Source organism: Notolepis coatsorum (assembly GCF_963971535.1).
Source record: "Notolepis coatsorum genome assembly, chromosome: 11".
NCBI lineage: Eukaryota > Metazoa > Chordata > Actinopteri > Aulopiformes > Paralepididae > Notolepis > Notolepis coatsorum.
Genome location: NC_140175.1, coordinates 3,859,452 through 3,882,369, shown reverse-complemented (window position 1 = coordinate 3,882,369; position 22,918 = coordinate 3,859,452). Strand labels below are relative to the sequence as shown.

At 44.8% G+C, this 22,918-nt stretch overlaps 1 protein-coding gene across 1 annotated transcript in view; it reads right to left on the bottom strand.

The window, feature by feature from the left end:
• Positions 1-22,918, bottom strand: part of ckmt2a (creatine kinase, mitochondrial 2a (sarcomeric)) — a 36,924-nt gene that overhangs the window by 10,768 nt on the left and 3,238 nt on the right. Inside the window, 5 exon segments of the mRNA XM_084325095.1 lie at positions 34-82; positions 84-260; positions 3,913-4,008; positions 4,490-4,688; positions 18,152-18,339. Of these exon segments, the coding sequence (XP_084181221.1) occupies positions 34-82; positions 84-260; positions 3,913-4,008; positions 4,490-4,688; positions 18,152-18,300 (670 nt within the window). The 5' untranslated portion in view covers positions 18,301-18,339.

The following is a 22,918-nucleotide window of genomic DNA, read 5'->3' as shown; positions in this document are numbered from 1 at the left end:
AGGAGGTCGTAGGTCGTGGGTCGTGGGTGAAACTCACGTCGATCAGCTGCTGCTGCTCCTGGTCGCTCATGTCCCCCAGGCTTGTAGTAGCGTCCGGCCAGGTCCCCCTTCAGGCCGGCCAGCGCCGTCACGCACACGCGCTCCACCTCGCGGCGTTCGGAGCGCGAGCAGGCGGGCGGCAGGCTCAGGCCGCGGATACTGCGGCCGGTGCGCACGCGGGAGGACAACACGTACTTGTCGTCGAACACCGCGTTGGTGATCTGGAGGGGGGGGGTGGGGAGGGAGAGAGAGAGAGAGAGAGAGAGGCCAGATGGGAGAGAGAGAGAGAGAGAGAGAGAGAGAGAGAGAGAGAGAGAGAGAGAGAGAGAGGAGAGAGAGAGGAGAGAGAGAGAGAGAGAGAGAGAGGAGAGAGAGAGGAGAGAGAGAGAGAGAGAGAGAGAGAGAGAGAGAGGGAGAGAGAGAGAGAGGGGCCAGATGGAGAGAGGGAGGGAGAAGAGAGAGAGAGAGAGAGAGAGAGAGAGAGAGAGAGAGAGAGAGAGAGAGAGAGAGAGAGAGAGAGAGAGAGAGAGAGAGAGAGAGAGAGAGGCCAGAGGGAGAGAGAGGAAAGAGAAGGAAAGAGAGAGGGTCCAGATGGGAGGGAGGGAGGAGAGAGAGCGAGAGAGAGAGAGAGAGAGAGGAAGGGAGGAGAGAGAGAGAGAGAGAGAGAGAGGCCAGAGGGAGGGAGGGAGAGAGAGAGAGAGAGGGGCCAGATGGGAGGAGTGGAGGAGAGAGAGAGAGAGAGAGAGAGGAGAGAGAGAGAGAGAGAGAGGGAGCCAGGTGGAGGGAGTGAGAGTGAGAGTGAGAGAGAAGACCCCCCCCCTGACACCAGGGGCCAGTCCTTCCTGCCAGTAGCCATCAGGCTCCACAACCGTGGGCACAGACTGCTGCCAATTGCTGGAGAGCTAACGGCTGGAGAACTTGAGAACTGTTGATCTGACTCTTAATAATAACACTGTTAGGACTGTCTGACTCTTAATAATAAACACTGTTAGGACTATCTGACTCTTAATAATAAACACTGTTAGGACTATCTGACTCTTAATAATAAACACTGTTAGGACTGTCTGACTCTTAATAATAACATTTCAGACTATCTGACTCTTAATAATAAACACTGTTAGGACTATCTGACTCGTAATAATAAACACTGTTAGGACTATCTGACTCTTAATGATAAACACTGTTAGGACTATCTGACTCTTAATAATAAACACTGTTAGGACTATCTGACTCTTAATAATAAACACTGTTAGGACTATCTGACTCTTAATAATAAACACTGTTAGGACTGTCTGACTCTTAATAATAAACACTGTTAGGACTATCTGACTCTTAATAATAAACACTGTTAGGACTATCTGACTTTTAATAATAAACACTGTTAGGACTATCTGACTCTTACTAATAAACACTGTTAGGACTATCTGACTCTTAATAATAAACACTGTTAGGCTATCTGACTCTTAATAATAAACACTGTTAGGACTATCTGAATCTTAATAATAAACACTGTTAGGACTATCTGACTCTTAATAATAAACACTGTTAGGACTGAATGAATGAATGAATGAATGAATGAATGAATGAATGAATGAATGAATGAATGAGTGAAAACTTTATTTAACAGATTGCAGAATGGGTACAATACAGTACGGCTCAATACATACAATTGTTAAGGGGATGCAGACCTGAGAAAGACGTTTGTCTTGTTTCCATCAGGGTCCCCCATTTTCAATTCATATAGACATTTATGACATACACAACATACATGACATTTATGGCATAGGGACATATAGGTATTTAGTACTGATACATTTGTGACATAAACGGTATTCAAATATACAGTACTGTTACCCCTAGATCCTGACAGAGTATATACATATGATGGGGAGGGGACTGTACATTAGGAGGGGGTGGGTGGGTGGGAGGTAAATATACATACGGCGGGGAGGGAATATATACATGCGGTGGTGAGGAGACTGTCTATTAGGAGGTGGTGGGGGTTTTGGGCATTTACGGTGGCCAGTTTCGAATTGCAGCCTCCCGTAGGTGCTCTTTAAGAGCGGTTTTGAATGTGGGCAGGGATTCACATTCCTTTACAGCTTTGGGTAGGGCGTTCCACATTGTTGTGGTATAATTGCGAAACGTGTTTAGTCCCTTGTTTGAGCCGAATCTGGGTTTAACATGATTTGTTGAGCTTCCTCTGGTGTAGTGGTTGTGGTATTCACTGACCTTTGGGAAGTATTTTGACATGTACATGGGCACCCCGGTCGTATAGTGTATCTTGTAGACCAGGCCCATTGCAAGTTGCTGTACTCTGTCGTCTACTCTAAGCCATCCTAGGTTGGCAAAGTGGGCAGGGGTGTGGTGGGTTCTGGGGTTCAGGTCAAGTAGTAGTCTGACCAGTTTGTTTTGTGATGTTTGTAATTTTGTTTTAAGCGCCTTTGAGGTGCTTTGGTACCATGAGGTGCACGCATAGTCATAGTACCCTTGAATGAGTGCTCCTGCCAGAGTCTTCAGGGTATTCTTGTTTACCTGTCTGTCGGACTGTCTGACTCTTAATAATAAACACTGTTAGGACTATCTGACTCTTAATAGTAAACACTGTTAGGACTATCTGACTCTTAATAATAAACACTGTTAGGACTATCTGACTCTTAATAATAAACACTGTTAGGACTATCTGACTCTTAATAATAAACACTGTTAGGACTATCTGACTCTTAATAATAAACACTGTTAGGACTATCTGACTCTTAATAATAAACACTGTTAGGACTATCTGACTCTTAATAATAAACACTGTTAGGACTATCTGACTCTTAATAATAAACACTGTTAGGACTATCTGACTCTTAATAATAAACACTGTTAGGACTGTCTGACTCTTAATAATAAACACTGTTAGGACTATCTGACTCTTTCTTAACCTGCAATGAGTCTCCTGGCCATTTTCGTTTTCGTTTTTGAGGACTGCATACTTTTTTTTGCAAACCAAAACAACATCTTTATACGTATAGCACATGCATGAGCCAGGTCTCCTTTGAAAGATGACATTCTGAAGTTTCTAATTCCAGAAATAACTTTCACTTTTAGTGCTAATGTAATAGAGTAACATAGGTCTGAACTTGAGTTGTAGACAAATTTGTTTTTCTGTAGTAGTTAGTAGTCCAGAGGTAGTATTTCCCCAGAAGGTGGTATGGCTTACAAATCCATACGGACCCATAGCATGAAGCCTTATGTAGTACATGTTTCATAAAGATCCATTCAGAAATGAGTGATTAGGAGTGATTTTGGTAAACTGTGTACAAAAGAAAAACTCAGTTTTCTCATAGACTTCAATTCATTCGGCTGTTTTTCTCTTCCTGTTTTCGCTTGTTAGTTTTGTTTTGTATTTTAGATTCATACATCCCCACGTGGGTTATCATTGGAAAGCCACACTCATTGGCTACAAAAATCCACAATCATTTTCGAGATCGGATCTAGATTGACGGAACTACTGCGCCAAGAGTCGGGAGTGGTATTTTGCGCAATACCGTGTACTTTGCACAAGTCTCAAATACTGGCATGTAACTCGAGAACCGCTGAACAGATTTTATCAGTTTCGACAGGCAACAAATAAGCCTTCAATTCGATATATATATATTGTATTACAAAATATGCACACCCGAGCCACTAGGGGTCGCCAAAGTGCCGGTGGGCAAATCGTCCTAAAAACGCCCCATATATGGGACGGCACATGCTAATAATAAACACTGTTAGGACTGTCTGACTCTTAATAATAAACACTGTTAGGACTGTCTGACTCTTAATAATAAACACCGTTAGGACTGTCTGACTTATGACACATGCTGCTATGACACTTGAAGGTACCTTAGACGAGTCCAGATCAGTCGGGTGCTTCATGGTTCTGGGGTCGTAGCCGTTGTGTCTGTCTTTAATGATGGGATCAAACAGCTCAGCAAACACCTGGAGTTACAGACAGACAGCGAATCAACACGTAGGACGTTCTCATCCTCACTGGACTCATCCTCATAAGTAATAAAACATTTCCTGTTGTTTTTCATGAATGTAAAAACAAAATTATTTTAGCATGCGAGCCGATTGAGTGCAAATGTAACAGTAAAGTGTGCAACAGTAATATACAATGTACAGGTGATCAAACTGGGTGTAAAATATATGAATTAGTGCTACTGAGTAATAGTGCTAATCAGATATATGTACAGAGTTGTAATATTAATATGTACAGTGATACAGGTGTAAAGACACTGTTATTAAGTTGTGTATGTTTACCTCATGAGTCTCATTATGTAATGTTTACCTCATGCGTTATATTTACCTCATAAGTCTCATAAGTGATGTTTACCTCATAAGTTATGTTTACCTCGTAAGTTATGTTTACCTCGTACGTCTCATAAGGGTTAGGGTTACAGGGTTACAGTATGTTTACCTCGTACGTCTCCTCGTCTCCCGCCACGGCGCCCACGGTCTTGATGAAGGGGTGCCCCGGGTTGTCCACGCCCGTCTGGATGCACTGGTCCAGGGTCCAGTTGTTGGGGGTCAGCTTGTCCCGCAGGTGGGCGTAGATGGCGGGCGTCAGGGCGTGCGCCATGCAGTTGTTGTGCTTCCTCAGGTCCGGGAAGTCGGCGCTGAAGGAACAGAGACACGCTGCGGTGAGCAGGGAACCCTGGGAAGGTTCCTTTAGAAATGTAATCCCTTGGGGCGCCCCAGTGGCGAACCACATAGCGCGCTCAGCCGCGACACGGCCGACCCGGGTTCGACTCCCGAACCCGTCGTTATTTGCCGAATGTCTTCCCCCCACTCTGTCTCCCATTCCTCATCTGTCTCTCCCTACTGGACTGCCCAGTAGAAATAAAGCGATAAAACGCCAAAAAATTAATCGTAAAAAAAAAATATATATATATGTAATCCCTTACATATTACTTATTATATCCTAACGGCAAAGTACTTTAATCCGTTGGGTTACATAAATTATTATTATTTATTTATTTAATTTGCTACAACTTATAGTACCTTTATTTTGACGTCTCAGTTATAGTATATAGTGTCCCGTTGGCGTCTATTCAAAACCCAAATGTTTTGCGCTCTGATTGGCCACTGCTGTTTCTGGTCTCACCAATCATGTGACGCCTGTTTCTACACCGGTTAAGCTTAGGCACTCTTTCGAAGTTGGTTAAAGTGGAGATGAAGCAGTGAGCAATGTGATCCTAGTTTGTTTGTTGTGTACCTTGTGTAAGACAGGGTTCTATAATCAAATGTGAAATCTATCTTATTTGTCTGAAAAATATAATATAATATCCCTGTTTTCAACATGGGCGCCGCCATTTTGTTGCTGACGTCATGGCTGACGTCATGCCGGGGGTTGGGTGTATACACTCTGGTTAGCTGCCTATATTGAATGGGTCAGTCAGCAAATAAAATGTTGCCTACAAAACAACGGGACCGCGGTGGTTCTGTTTGTATTGCTCCTGGCTGTTCAAACTAATTTTACCATGTGAGAGAGAGGAAAGTTGGTTAATTTCCACAAACTACCAGTGAAAAAAACAGTGTTGTTGACATGTTGGCTCGGTCTGGCTGCACCCAGGCGGCGCGACCAGCCTGTTGGACAGGGAAGGAGGATCTGCAGCGAACACTTCATTGCCTCGGATTATGTTGTTGGGGTGGGATGTTTGTCCAGAAGACCACTAATCAGCTGAAGCCGGACGCGGTTCCCTCGGTCTTCGACAGACAGACTGGCGTTAGCTCTCGGGAGCGATCGCTAGCTAGTTGGCACCAGCCGGGGCTAGCTAGCGTTAGCAACCGGAGCGTCGCGGAGCATTCAGCCTGCTGGCTACCTAGACCCACTTCAACCAGCGTCGCGGAGCATTCAGCCTGCTGGCTACCTAGACCCACTTCAACCAGCGTCGCGGAGCATTCAGCCTGCTGGCTACCTAGACCCACTTCAACCAGCGTCGCGGAGCATTCAGCCTGCTGGCTACCTAGACCCACTTCAACCAGCGTCGCGGAGCATTCAGCCTGCTGGCTACACAAGCTGTGTAGCCAGCAGGCTGAATGCTCCGCGACGCTCCGGTTGCTAACGCTAACTAGCGAGAGCTAACGCCGGGCCCCGGCTGGTGCCAACTAGCTAGCGATCGCTCCCGAGAGCTAACGCCAGTCTGTCTGTCGAAGACCGAGGGAACCGCGTCCGGCTTCAGCTGATTAGTGGTCTTCTGGACAAACATCCCACCCCAACAACATAATCCGAGGCAATGAAGTGTTCGCTGCAGATCCTCCTTCCCTGTCCAACAGGCTGGTCGCGCCGCCTGGGTGCAGCCAGACCGAGCCAACATGTCAACAACACTGTTTTTTTCACTGGTAGTTTGTGGAAATTAACCAACTTTCCTCTCTCTCACATGGTAAAATTAGTTTGAACAGCCAGGAGCAATACAAACAGAACCACCGCGGTCCCGTTGTTTTGTAGGCAACATTTTATTTGCTGACTGACCCATTCAATATAGGCAGCTAACCAGAGTGTATACACCCAACCCCCGGTATGACGTCAGCAACAAAATGGCCGCGCCCATAATGCTAAATGCTTCAGAAATGTACACAACAAATCGTTTTTTCTTAGAAACTGCTTATTTCTATAACGTGACCTCTTCTGTGGCTTATCTAAATACTAATGTGATGCTATGAATATGTATTTATCGCACTGCTTCATTTCCACTTTAAGGTTAGAGTTTGTCTTAGAGCAGCAGGGCGATAGAACACCAGCCCTGATTCCAAACTCTAACCTTAACCAACTTCGAAAGGGTCGCCTATAAGCTTAACCAGTGATAAACTAGGCGTTAGGTAGTTTGCTGCTGGTCGAGGGCGGAAATGGGCGCAACATTTGTGATGTCACAGTATGATGTCATAATAGAACATTCTAGAACATTTGTGTTCTATATATATTCAACAATTATTCTGCCGGAAATTCAAAAGAAGAAGAAGAAGAATATCTCAGATCTCAGTAGATAAGTGAATATATCACTTGTTGTTTCCGGCTACTTGTCTGTAAGCTTGAATACTGTATTTTGCGCATTTTGAAACAGGACTGAAGATATCAACTGTTAAACAACATAGATTGAAACCTGCATTTCTCAAACATGTTTAGCCGTCATGGGAAGATGCCACTGGATGTATGTCAAGTCAACAACATCTGGGACCGTCTCAAGAATGCCATCCAGCAGATCCAGAGGAAGAGCAACAGCGGGCTGAACTTCGAGGAGCTGTACATGAACGCCTGCACCATGGTGCAACACAAGCACGGCGAGACGCTCTACACGGGCCTGCGGGAGGTGGTCACCGAGCACCTCAGCAACAAAGTACGAGAAGATGTCCTCAACTCTCTAAACAATAACTTTCTCCAAACACTGAATCAAGCCTGGATCGACCATCAGGCTGCCATGGTGACGATCAGAGATATCCTCTGGTACATGGACTGTATCTATGTGCAGCAGAACAACGTGGATGACGTCTACAACATGGGCCTCATCATCTTCCGGGACCAGGTGGTGCAATACGGCTGCATCCGGGACCACCTCCGACAGACCCTGCTGGACAATGACATGATCGCCTGCGAGAGGAAGGGAGAGGTGGTGGACAGGGGAGCGATCAGGAACGCCTGCCGGATGCTCATGATCCTGGGCCTGAAGGGCAGGTCGGTCTACGAGGAGGACTTAGAGGGCCCCTTCCTCCAGATGTCGGCCCAATTCAATCAAATTCAATTGGACTGAAGTTTGAATCAACCTTTGTCAATCAAGGTGTACATTTAATTTATTTGTCATCCTTGCTTTTTGTTCTATTACGACATCATACTGTGACATCACAACTGTTCTAGAATGTTCTATTATGACATCATACTGGGACATCACAAATGTTCTAGAATGTTCTATTATGACATCATACTGTGACATCACAAATGCACTACAATGTTCTATTATGACATCATACTGTGACATCACAAATGTTCAATTTGAATAAAGTGATTAATCTGATTAAATTAGTATTTTTTCTTTTATTAAATCAACTTTCCAGCCCCCTGTCAACTGTCAAATGATGTCAACTGTCAACCTGAATTAACATTCAGTATTCAATATTGTCTGATTCAATATTAACATTCAGTATTCAAGTAGAACAGCTAGCTAGCCGTTGTGGACACTCACCTTTCCACAGCAAAGGCAAGGCACCTTGGTTGAGAAATGCAGGCTTCAGTCTATGTTGTTTAGTCTGTGTTCAGTCCTGTTCAGTACCGTTTCAAAGCCTCCAATGAGACTTACTCAGACCTGCTAGGCCTAATGCACTGCTTTGCTCTATTGTTCATTCCTTATTTATGGGTAAATCTGTCAATAAAGCCTTTCATTGATTGGTATTTAAAAACCCACACGAGGTATTGATCAATAGGAGCGGTCACGGCCAGTGCATCGTCTGATGAAGATACTTTACATTTTGTCATTTAGCTGAACACTTTTATCCAAAGTCACTTAGGCCCCGTTTAGACGGAAACGCTAGCAGGTGAATCCGCAAAAATATTTTTACGGATGTGCCTTTCGTTTATACGGAAACGGCGTTTTTACGGGGTGAAACCGCAAAAAAGTGAGACTACCTTCCAGGGTGGAATTCCTAGAAACGCAAAAGCTTTGCGCTTTCGTCTTAACTGTCAAACCGTATAAATCTGTTAAAACGATGACGAAAGGTTTGTCACGGCTCTGGTCGCGCGTACTGCTTACGTCACAGGTAGCAGGTATACGCCAGTAGCCGAGACGTAAACAAAGCAAGTATGTCTGACTTATATCAACGGAGATCACCTGAAGGCTACATTGGCAGTACTTTTAACCCTTTCACTGCCACACGACAGAAGGTTACCCCTTTACTATCACACAACCGGCTGTCGTGTGGCAGTGAAAGGGTTAAATACACAAGAATCTGTCCCGCGGCGTGAGTGGAGCCACTGTCTGTGAGTGACTCTGCTTTGGTGCAATCACATTCCCCATCCACAGTCTGCGAATCAGAGGCAGAGTAGGGCGGGTCTTCACAGCACGTCATGTGACATATGCGCCAATCGTGTGACAGCGGGTCTCCGTCGTTACAGCGTCGTCTGCACGGAGAATTCCACTCCAAAACGCTCGTCTAAACGTAAAATTAAAAGTGAAACCGCAAGATGACTTTTGCGGTTTCTGTTCACAAAACGCTCGTCTAAACGGGGCCTTAGTTACCAGTCCTGTACAACAAGTCGGCAGGGAGGGTACAACTCTGGCAGCTAAGGGTCAGTGATATTGTTCATTAAACATTGTTGAACTCGAGTGTTACAGTCTTGAGTGCAGAGTAGTAAAGACATACAGTATTGGCATAGTAGGTAGTAATATAGGCACGGTAGATTCTTTAGTATCAGAGTGCATACTAGTAAAAGACGGTACTAAGGTTACTCGTTCTTTTTATTATTATTATTATTTAGTTATTAATTTAAAATGATATATATCATTTTACATTACAAAAATAAATGTCCATTTCAGATATTGATTTGAAAAGGTGTGTTTTTAGTCAATGGCAGGAAATTGAACGTCTTCTTTTTTTTTATTATAAATTTTGTATGGTAGAGATATATAAATCATTGTGGTATAATGTTTTTTCTACTCTGCATAGCATGTGATGAACACACCATGCAGCACAGAGCATGTGGTACTGTAGACTACAACCCAACTCCTATACTATTAGTGAACTCACTACTGCACACTCCACAGCCAGACATATATGAGAGAGAGAGGGAGAGAGAGAGAGAGAGAGAGAGAGAGAGCGAGAGAGAGAGAGAGAGAGAGAGAGAGAGAGAGAGAGAGAGAGCGAGAGCGAGAGAGAGCGAGAGCGAGAGCGAGAGAGAGCGCGAGAGAGAGAGAGAGAGAGAGAGAGAGAGAGAGAGAGAGAGAGAGAGAGTTTGTATTGCCCAGAGCAGGTGATACCACCATGTGGAGAGGCGACTAGAAGAGCACCCAGGGTGTTTTTCTGGTTGTGTAATTTATTTTTTACATTTTCCGGTTCAGATCAGAATAAACCAAATTTTATAAAGGTGACATTTACAAAAAGGACGCTCACATGCCGCCTACTGTGTGTGAGTCTACAAAGTCAGGCTTTCATCCGTTGGCTCGGAAGCGGTTAAAGTGTGTACATCTTTCTACTGTAGCGTTGGGAAAGAGCTGTTCACATTAAAGCACACGTAATTGATTGCACCGTCCGTTACTGAGTGGCATTGCCCTTTAACGCCTTTATGTTGGCGTAGCATCCAGCTGGCTAACTGACCTTTAATTGGGCAAGACACCAGCGGGGCGGAGACAAGTCAGCGTGAGTTCCTATTTGCTCTCTAAAAGCGATATTACACAGGCAACTTTTTGAGGCAATTGACGGAGACAGGCGGTATCGCCCTCAGCAGGTATAGAGAAAAGGGACAAAAAGATGGGGTCCATACTGTAGGCTATAAAGAATAAAAAGATAATTAAACAATATGGTTGGTCAGCTACACGTAGTTGCTCATTGATATCTGTTGAATTTAGCTATTTTCATAGTTAGTTAGACACCTGTTGTGGTATATAGATGTGTTTCTCTGACATGGCAAATGGCTGCAGTTATACAGCGTTTTTATCCAAAGCGCTTTAAAATTAGTTTCTCACATTTTACCCACTCACTCCAACATTCCCACATCGACGGTGGAGGCAACCATGCAAGGTGCCAACCTGCTCATCGGGAGCAATTAGGGGTTCAGTGTCTTGCTCAAGGACACGTGGACAGGCTGCCCGGGAGGAGCCAGGAATCGAACCGGGAACCTCCGGATTACCAGACGACTGCTCCTGAGCCACTGTCGCTTCGGCATTGCCAGCATTGTCACGCGATTGGGCGCATATGTCACATGACCAGAAACGTCAGTGGCCAATCAGATTCGCAAAACGCATGCACCGCTTGGGTTTCGAATAGACGCGTCTTGTTGGGCTGCTCTCACGCATGTTTTTGGGACTAATCGTGACACCTGCGAGCAAGCAGCAGGGATGGTCAGCATTACGCTCCGGTACAAGTTGATAATTTAACTAATATGACTGTTACAAGAACAGAAGACTGAAGATTTGTTTCCCCTTTGTGTAGCATGCAGCCAACGAGGTATTTAGTGTTTGTTTGTATTTTGCTTTGGTAAAGTGTCGTTTGTGCTGTGCATGTTATTATTTTGTGTTGAACTGACGTGGCTTATGTTTCTCTTTTTAAGTTTTCACGGCGGATTGGAGCAACAAGGCTTCAATAAACCTGTACCAAGAAACCCACTTGTGTCTGCAGGGGCTTCCAGGGGATTACACGTACGCTGGTTATCGGACCTGTGATCAGTTCCACATTGTGAAACAGACCCTCACACCCTAGAACGTCATCCAGGAGGAGTGACATCACAGAGGGCAGACAACCTCCCCCCTCGTGTCTAATAGGAGACAGCTGGGTTAATAATCCTAAAACAGACTCAACCTTCCCAGGACACGAGTCATTCACTGTTTGGTTCTTGCCAAGTCTTGTGTGTGTGTATGTGTGTGTGTGTGTGTGTGTGTGTGTGTGTGTGTGTGTGTGTGTGTGTGTGTGTGTGTGTGTGTGTGGATGCGTACGTGTGTGAATATGTGTGTCCATGCGTACGTGTGTGAATGTGTGTGTGTGTGTGTGTGTGTGTGTGTGTTTGTGTGTGTGTGTGAATGTGTGTGTATTGATGCTTACAAATTGCCAAATATTGCTCTGTCTCAGCTATTATTGGCAGCTTAGCCGCGTGGAGAAGGAGGTGCTATGTGTCCCTTACTGTAAGTGTTCAGTGCTGCTTGGCCCCGATACATTTGATTCCCTGTTTATGTAATATAATTTGTGGAACCAAATAAAGTATTCAAATGTGTGTGTGTCAATGCTTAGTTGCTTACGTGTGTGAATGTGTGTCCATGCGTACGTGTGTGAATGTGTGTGTGTTGATGCTTATGTGTGTGTGTGTGTGTGTGTGTGTCGATGCCTACGTGTGTGAATGTGTGTGTGTGTGTGTGTCGATGCTTACGTGAGTGAATGTGTGTGTGTGTGTGTCGATGCCTACGTGAGTGAATGTGTGTGTGTGTGTGTGTGTGTGTGTGTGTGTCGATGCCTACGTGTGTGAATGTGTGTGTGTGTGTGTCGATGCCTACGTGTGTGAATGTGTGTGTGTGTGTGTCGATGCCTACGTGTGTGAATGTGTGTGTGTGTGTGTCGATGCCTACGTGTGTGAATGTGTGTGTGTGTGTGTGTCGATGCTTACGTGTGTGAATGTGTGTATGTGTCGTGGCTTACGTGTGTGAATGTGTGTGTGTGAATGTGTGCGTCGATGCCTACGTGTGTGTGTGTGAATATGTGTGTGTGTGTGTGTGTGTGTGTGTGAATGTGTGCGTCTGAGCCAAGTGAGTGGAAGGCAGCAGTGATGTAACGCGACACCAACAGTATATAAATGTTCCATCTCGCCTCCAGTGACCCGCTCTCACCCTTCACCGCACCTGACCACACGTGACCCGCTCTCACCCTTCACCGCACCTGACCACACGTGACCCGCTCTCACCCTTCACCCCACCTGACCACACGTGACCCGCTCTCACCCTTCACCGCACCTGACCACACGTGACCCGCTCTCACCCTTCACCCACCTGACCACACGTGACCCGCTCTCACCCTTCACCCACCTGACCACACGTGACCCGCTCTCACCCTTCACCGCACCTGACCACACGTGACCCGCTCTCACCCTTCACCCACCTGACCACACGTGACCCGCTCTCACCCTTCACCCACCTGACACACTGCTTAATTTTTTTCGTTCGTTTTTTTGCGTTCGTTTTCTTGCGTTTTTTGGTTTTAGTTCGTTAATTTTTTTGCGTTTTTTTTGTTTTTTTTTGTTCGTTTTTTTTGTTCGTTTTTTTGCGTTTTTTTTTTAAGTTCGTTCATTTTTTTGCGTTCGTTTTTTTGCGTTTTTGTTTTAGTTCGTTAATTTTGTTGCGTTCGTTTTTTTTCGTTCGTTTTTTTGCATACATAAAAATGTGTGGAGCTAAAACTAGATACAAATCAACAAAATGCTCTATTTAACCCTTTCACTGTGACAATACAGAAGGTTAGCCCTTTACTATCACACAACCGACGGCGATGCTCCATCATTAGCATCATTAGCTCCGCAAATGCAACAGACAGAGTGGACACACTGACCCTTAAAGCAACAGGGAACAACAGACAGAGTGGACACACTGACCCTTAAAGTAACAGGGAACAACAGACAGAGTGGACACACTGCTTAAAGTAACAGGGAACAACAGACAGAGTGGACACACTGCTTAAAGTAACAGGGAACAACAGACAGAGTGGACACACTGACCCTTAAAGCAACAGGGAACAACAGACAGAGTGGACACACTGACCCTTAAAGTAACAGGGAACAACAGACAGAGTGGACACACTGCTTAAAGTAACAGGGAACAACAGACAGAGTGGACACACTGCTTAAAGTAACAGGGAACAACAGACAGAGTGGACACACTGCTTAAAGTAACAGGGAACAACAGACAGAGTGGACACACTGACCCTTAAAGTAACAGGGAACAACAGACAGAGTGGACACACTGCTTAAAGTAACAGGGAACAACAGACAGAGTGGACACACTGCTTAAAGTAACAGGGAACAACAGACAGAGTGGACACACTGACCCTTAAAGCAACAGGGAACAACAGACAGAGTGGACACACTGCTTAAAGTAACAGGGAACAACAGACAGAGTGGACACACTGCTTAAAGTAACAGGGAACAACAGACAGAGTGGACACACTGCTTAAAGTAACAGGGAACAACAGACAGAGAGGACACACTGCTTAAAGTAACAGGGAACAACAGACAGAGTGGACACACTGCTTAAAGCAACAGGGAACAACAGACAGAGTGGACACACTGCTTAAAGTAACAGGGAACAACAGACAGAGTGGACACACTGACCCTTAAAGTAACAGGGAACAACAGACAGAGTGGACACACTGCTTAAAGTAACAGGGAACAACAGACAGAGTGGACACACTGACCCTTAAAGTAACAGGGAACAACAGACAGAGTGGACACACTGCTTAAAGTAACAGGGAACAACAGACAGAGTGGACACACTGCTTAAAGTAACAGGGAACAACAGACAGAGTGGACACACTGCTTAAAGTAACAGGGAACAACAGACAGAGTGGACACACTGACCCTTAAAGTAACAGGGAACAACAGACAGAGTGGACACACTGACCCTTAAAGTAACAGGGAACAACAGACAGAGTGGACACACTGACCCTTAAAGTAACAGGGAACAACAGACAGAGTGGACACACTGACCCTTAAAGTAACAGGGAACAACAGACAGAGTGGACACACTGACCCTTAAAGCAACAGGGAACAACAGACAGAGTGGACACACTGACCCTTAAAGCAACAGGGAACAACAGACAGAGTGGACACACTGCTTAAAGTAACAGGGAACAACAGACAGAGTGGACACACTGACCCTTAAAGCAACAGGGAACAACAGACAGAGTGGACACACTGACCCTTAAAGTAACAGGGAACAACAGACAGAGTGGACACACTGACCCTTAAAGTAACAGGGAACAACAGACAGAGTGGACACACTGCTTAAAGTAACAGGGAACAACAGACAGAGTGGACACACTGACCCTTAAAGTAACAGGGAACAACATACAGAGTGGACACACTGCTTAAAGTAACAGGGAACAACAGACAGAGTGGACACACTGCTTAAAGTAACAGGGAACAACAGACAGAGTGGACACACTGCTTAAAGTAACAGGGAACAACAGACAGAGTGGACACACTGCTTAAAGTAACAGGGAACAACAGACAGAGTGGACACACTGCTTAAAGTAACAGGGAACAACAGACAGAGTGGACACACTGCTTAAAGTAACAGGGAACAACAGACAGAGTGGACACACTGCTTAAAGTAACAGGGAACAACAGACAGAGTGGACACACTGCTTAAAGTAACAGGGAACAACAGACAGAGTGGACACACTGCTTAAAGTAACAGGGAACAACAGACAGAGTGGACACACTGACCCTTAAAGCAACAGGGAACAACAGACAGAGTGGACACACTGCTTAAAGCAACAGGGAACAACAGACAGAGTGGACACACTGCTTAAAGTAACAGGGAACAACAGACAGAGTGGACACACTGACCCTTAAAGTAACAGGGAACAACAGACAGAGTGGACACACTGCTTAAAGTAACAGGGAACAACAGACAGAGTGGACACACTGACCCTTAAAGCAACAGGGAACAACAGACAGAGTGGACACACTGCTTAAAGTAACAGGGAACAACAGACAGAGAGGACACACTGCTTAAAGTAACAGGGAACAACAGACAGAGTGGACACACTGCTTAAAGTAACAGGGAACAACAGACAGAGTGGACACACTGACCCTTAAAGCAACAGGGAACAACAGACAGAGAGGACACACTGCTTAAAGTAACAGGGAACAACAGACAGAGTGGACACACTGACCCTTAAAGCAACAGGGAACAACAGACAGAGTGGACACACTGCTTAAAGTAACAGGGAACAACAGACAGAGTGGACACACTGCTTAAAGTAACAGGGAACAACAGACAGAGTGGACACACTGCTTAAAGTAACAGGGAACAACAGACAGAGTGGACACACTGACCCTTAAAGTAACAGGGAACAACAGACAGAGTGGACACACTGACCCTTAAAGCAACAGGGAACAACAGACAGAGTGGACACACTGCTTAAAGTAACAGGGAACAACAGACAGAGTGGACACACTGACCCTTAAAGCAACAGGGAACAACAGACAGTAAAGGGCTAACCTTCTGTATTGTCACAGTGAAAGGGTTAAATAGAGCCTTTTGTTGATTTTTATCTAGTTTAGCTCCACACATTTTTATGTATGCAAAAATATTTACGAACTAAAAAAAAATGCAAAAAAACTAACAAAAAAAAAGAAATAAAAAAAAAGAACGCAAAAATATTTACGAACTAAAACAAAAATGAAAAAAAAAAATCAGGTTCACATTTATTTCCCAATTCAAGGTGCTATCCTTCCTTAATTAAGAGGCAAACAACCATCATGGCTTCCGGTTGAGAAACGTCTGCAATCCCGTACGTCTCATAACTTTTCTCAGAAATGTTCAAGTATTTTTTTTCAGTATTTTTATGATCATTTTTTTTTTGATCCACTTTTTCTCCCATTTTCTATATTTTCTCCCATCCCAATTTCGTATCATCCAATTCAACCCTCCCCTGTCACGAACGCTGTTTCTTGCCTCCCACAAGCCGGCTGCAATGTGGACTAAGTCATACATAGCACAAGTCCCCTCCGGTACTTGAGGTAACAGCAGTCGCATCTTTTCACCTGCGCAGCTCGATCTCTCAGTGGCGAGGAGTAACGCGTGGGAGGCTCACGCTGCCCCCGACACTTCCTGATTCTACTGTGCAGGCGCACCAACCGACCTGTAGGAGTCGCTGTCCACAACGTCCGATCCCCACCCATCAGCTTTCCCTCCCCGTAATACTGCCAAATATATTAGTACGAACGACCAGCCAAACTGAAAGCAATGTGGAGAGCTGGGCTCGAACCCGGCGTCTCCAGCATTGGAGGTGAGCGCCTTGCCCACTGCAGCACCTAGCCGCCCTTAATTGTATTGATGTTGATGGCAGTTGAGTTGAGTGCTGCTCAGGAAGCACTATTTATTTGATTTACATTTTAATTATTTAATTTTAATACTTTTTACTAATAAATATCTTGTACAATATCATCCTAACTGATGTTGATAATGATGTAATTGATGATGATGTTGATGTTGATAATGATGCAATGTATTGAATATTGTTGTATCGTTGTGTGTGCCGGACCCCAGGAGGAATAGCTTTTGTCAAGTCCTGAACTCCAGGTGAACTCACTTCAAAGTGATCTGATTCTGAACTCAAAAGTGATTTCAACTCCAGGTGAACTCACTTCAAAGTGATCTGAATTCACTTTACAAATGTTACTTTATGGTTATGTTTTTTTGTCGGTTTTTATTGGGTTTTTACTACCGGGCAGTCCGGTAGAGAGAGAGAGAGAGAGAGAGAGAGAGAGAGAGGATGAATGGGAGACAGAGCAGGGGAAGACATTCGGCAAAGAACGCAGGGTCCGGGAATCGAACCCGGGTCGGCCGTGTGTTGCGACGCAGCAGCGCATTACGTGGTTCGTTCGCCCCTGAATTCACTTTTACAACTCCAAATACACGGGCTGTCCAAACACATGGGGCATTATGGTTATTTTTGTCTGTGGGGCTAATGTGACCATGGATACTAAACATCTACTGTACATCATTCTCCTGTCGGTTCCGTGTCTCGACACTAAAAGAGTCAGAAGAAATAAATGTGAACAGGTGAAATGTTCTTCAAAGTCTTGCACAAGAAGTGCATAATGTTGCTGGAATTGTGAGCCGTCAGTCATAACTTCACCTACATTATCTGTGTTGTCCAACCTGCTGTGGTTTTTATGGGATATGTAGTCCATCTGCTGTGGTTTTTATGTGGTCGGAGGGGCCGTAGGCGATGATTATTCGCCACGCTTCCGTGAGTCTGCCTCAGGGCAGCTCTGGCTGTAATTGTAGCTTACCACCACCGGTATGACTGTGTATGAACAAATAATGGACTCTGCGAAGCGCTCTGGGTGTCATGAAGAGCGCTATATAAATCCAAGCCATTATTATTATTATCTGCTGTGGTTTTTATGGGATATGTAGTCCATCTGCTGTGGTTTATGGGATATGTAGTCCATCTGCTGTGGTTTTTATGGAATATGTAGTCTATGTGCTGTGGTTTTTATGGGATATGTAGTCTATGTGCTGTGGTTTATGGGATATATAGTCTGTCTGCTGTGGTTTATAGAATATGTAGTCTATGTGCTGTGGTTTATGGGACATGTAGTCCATCTGCTGTGGTCTATGGGACATGTAGTCCATCTGCTGTGGTCTATGGGACATGTAGTTCTCACCTGGGTGGATAGAGCATCTTCTTTGCCTCAGCAGCCAGGGTACCGTTCTCGCTCAGCATGTAACCGGTTGCCATGGTACCCACCCCCAGGCTGGCCAGCAGCGCCGCGGTGTTGCGGCCCGAGATCAGACGAGTGAAGGAGCCCGACATCTTCGCTAGTTAAGAGCTTCTCCTTCTGCACCGAATCGACTGGACAGAGGAAGGAAAACGGTTTCGGTCAAGTTGCAGAATCAAATCAAATGTATTTATTCAAATCAAGATTTATGAACCAATCGACCGTATTCACACGGCTGGCCATTTTGCTCTTATGCCCTGCTCAGGTTGGGATTCCTTTCCACCCTGTTCCCACCCAATGCATACAGTACACTTCAGTTTATAATAATAACATGGTCCTCACATTCACCCGTTCACTCACACGCCGACGGCGGAGGCGACCGTGCGAGGTGCCGACCTGCTCATCGGGAGCAGTTAGGGGTTAAGTGTCTTGCTCAAGGACACATCGACACGCTGTCCGGTAGGGGTGTAACGGTACACACAAACCACGGTACGGTACGTACCTCGGTTTTGAAGTCACGGTTCGGTACGGGGTTTTCGGTACAGTGGGGGGAAGTTTGGCTTTCCATGTTCCACTCAGGGGTGATGTAGTGTGCAGCAACTAATTGTACTTGTAGGGCTGTCAACGAATATTCTATATTGAAATGAATAATCGACTTGTAACATTTCTTTACATAATAATAATTATTATATTAGATTGTGAAAAAAACAGCCCCCGGTGGGCGGTCGTTAGTGGTACACTACACAGCCGGTCCGGTACGGTACGGTACACACTGAAACGGTTCGGATACGGAGACGTGTACCTTTACACCCCTACTGTGTCCGGGAGGAGCGGGAATCAAACCGGGAACCTTCTGACTACCAGACGACCGCTCTACCTCCTGAGCCACTGTCGCCCCAGATAATATAATAATATAATGTTACATCCTACATGTTATCATTAAGTATAAATGTCAATTAATCTATCTCACATACACTTTTACACACACAGCACACACACACTCTGCCTAGCATCCTAGCATTTCTGCAATGGCTGCCACAAAAATGGCAACCTCCTCCTTGTCCTTGCCAGCGTCTCAGAGGTTGTCCAGGGGGTGGTGGGGGGGGGGGGGGGGCTGTGTCTTAATATAGAGACCAGCTTTCAGGACGTCCTGGACAGCATTGATCTGCCTCCACACAGCTTGAGTGTCACATCTGTGTCAGCCTTCTCTGATTTGATTTGTCTCGTGAGGTTTGGCTTCAACTTACTGCACTTACAGTAAGAGTACACTTACACCAGAGCCACACCTGATAGGATAACAACATTAACCCTTTCACTGCCGCACTACCAAACGGTTAACCCTTTCACTGCCACACAACAGCAGGTTAAGCCTTTCACTGCCACACAACAGCAGGTTAACCGTCGGTAGTGTGATAGTAAAGGGTTAACCTTCTGTAGTGTGGCAGTGAAAGGGTTTTAACACCAACACCTATTACCATGGTGATAATAACATCAACACCTTCCACATTTGATGTGCCGTCTCAAACAAGCCGATATCTATACAAAACGGAGAAGCTATCATCAATCCAGTTTTTTGTCAACGGAAATATTATTATTAATAGAACGGTGGAAGAGAAGGTTCTACTGTCAGGACGGTGGTGTGCCAAGTCGTCTCTGTGGCATACTGTCCTGACATTCTTAACAGGGTCAGAGCTACTGGTGGGTGGTGGGGGGGGGGGGGGGGTAAGGGAGGGGAGGGTTACTGTACGTAGTGTAGCATCCAGAGAACCAGGTATGAGAGAAAGAGAGACAGAACACATGATGAAACAGTCTATAGTGTTAAGAGAGACATGATGAAACACAGTCTATAGCAGTGTTTCTCAACTGGTGGGTCGCGACCCAAAAGTGGGCCGCGGGGCCATTTTGAGTGGGTCGCGGATGTGTGTGTAAAAAAAGAAAAAAAGTCAAAAAAAAATGTGCACTACCTATCTTTGTGAAAGTGGCTTCTCAGCTCTGGTCCAGCTGAAGACAAAGCAGAGGAACAGATTGGACATTGAGCATGACCTCAGAGTTGCTTGCCTACCATCACCCCAGACTTTGAGACTCTTGTCAGGAGCAAACAACATCCCCAGTCAGTTATCCCATTAGTTCCCTGGGATGTTAAGCTAAGAAGTTTGCTAAGAAGCATATTATTTATTATTATTATTATTATTATTATTATTATTATTATTATTATTATTATTATTATTATTATTATTATTATTATTATTATTATTATTATTATTATTATTATTATTATTATTATTATTATTATTATTATTATTTCATTGTGTTTTTAGCCCTAGTTGCACTTTTGTTGCAACCCCAGTTATTCCATTAGTTCCCCCAAACTTACTGTAGGTCTGTTATGTTAAGCTAAGAAGTCTGCTAAGAAGCATATATTATTTATTATTATTTTATTTCATTGGGTTTTTACTTAGCCCTCGTTGCACTTTTGTTGCACTTTTTTGTGTTTATCTCATGTTTTTATCAGTGCATGAAAGATTGTGTATTACTGCAAAAAAGAAAATTTGAAATAAATCATAGTGGTTCAAAAATTTGGGTCGCAGGGGCGGCTAGGTGGTGCAGTGGGCAAGGCGCTCACCACCAATGCAGGAGACGCTGGGTTCGAGCCCAGCTCTCCGCATTGCTATCAGCTTGGCTGGTCGTTCATACTAATACAATAGGCAGTATTAGGGGGTGGGAAGCTGATGGGTGGGGATCGGACGTTGTGGACAGCGACTCCTACAGGTCGGTTGGTGCGCCTGCGCAGCAGAATCAGGAAGCGACGGGGGCGGCGTGCCCTCCAAACGCAGACCCCCGACGCTGAGAGATCGCGCTGTGCAGGTGAAAAGATGCGACGGCTGCCTCCTCGAGTACCGGAGGGGACACGTGATGCAAGGCTTGGTCCACATTGCAGCCGGCTTGTGGGAGGCGTGGCCTAACAGCGTTCGAGACAGGGGAGGGTAGAATTGGACGATACGAAATTGGGATGGGAGAAAAATAGAAAATGGGAGAAAAAGTAGATAAAAAAAATAATAATTGGGTCGCGACTTAATGACTAAGGAAAACGTTGGGTCCCGAGGCGAGACCAGTTGAGACCCACTGGTCTATAGTGTTAAGAGAGACAGGGACGGGCAGAGGGGGTCACCGGTACCAGACTGGTGTAGTCCAGAGGGTAGGGGGCGTCCCACAGGAGCATAATGACAGCAGGCGGACGGCGGCTCTGGTCAGGTGGTATAATAATAAACCCGTCTGTAGACTGGCTTCCAGCGTCTTTCCCCCCCAGTGAGGGTCACGGTGGATTATGTGGTGTTATGGTCGGGATTACAGCATAACCGGCTCCCACCACCATCACTGTCCCCTCCTCCTCTTGCCCTGACCTTTCCCCACTGACCCTAGGATGAGCGTCCCCCTCCCCTTGCCCCGACCTTCCGGCTTTAAGATACAGGAGGTGCTTATAGAGTTAACAAACGCATGGCGGCTTATCAGGAAGGTGGTTGTGATTTACATGATACAGTAGCTTCTTCACTATAGCTTCTTCATATCGTAGCTTCTTCACTTCGTATCTTCTTCATATTGTAGCTTCTTCACATCATAACTTCTTCACATCGTAGCTTCTTCACATCATAACTTCTTCACATCGTAGCTTCTTCACATCATAACTTCTTCACATCGTAGCTTCTTCACATCATAGCTTCTTCATATCATAACTTCTTCATATTGTAGCTTCTTCACATCATAACTTCTTCACATCGTAGCTTCTTCACATCGTAGCTTCTTCACATCATAACTTCTTCACATCGTAGCTTCTTCACATCATAGCTTCTTCACATCATAACTTCTTCACATCGTAGCTTCTTCACATCATAACTTCTTCACATCGTAGCTTCTTCACATCATAGCTTCTTCATATCATAACTTCTTCATATTGTAGCTTCTTCACATCATAACTTCTTCACATCGTAGCTTCTTCACATCATAACTTCTTCACATCGTAGCTTCTTCACATCATAGCTTCTTCATATCATAACTTCTTCACATCGTAACTTCTTCACATCGTAACTTCTTCACATTGTATCTTCTTCATATCGTAGCTTCTTCATATCATAGCTTCTTCACATCGTAGCTTCTTCACATCGTAACTTCTTCACATCATAACTTCTTCACATCGTAGCTTCTTCACATCATAGCTTCTTCATATCATAACTTCTTCACATCGTAACTTCTTCACATCGTAACTTCTTCACATTGTATCTTCTTCATATCGTAGCTTCTTCATATCATAGCTTCTTCACATCGTAGCTTCTTCACATCGTAACTTCTTCACATCGTAACTTCTTCACATCGTAACTTCTTCACATCGTAACTTCTTCACATCGTATCTTCTTCATATCGTAGCTTCTTCACATCATAGCTTCTTCATATCATAACTTCTTCACATCGTAACTTCTTCACATCATAGCTTCTTCATATCATAACTTCTTCACATCGTAACTTCTTCACATCGTAACTTCTTCACATCGTAACTTCTTCACATCATAACTTCTTCACATCATAGCTTCTTCACATCGTAACTTCTTCACATCGTAACTTCTTCACATCATAACTTGTTCACATCATAACTTCTTCACATCATAGCTTCTTCACATCATAACTTGTTCACATCATAACTTCTTCACATCGTAGCTTCTT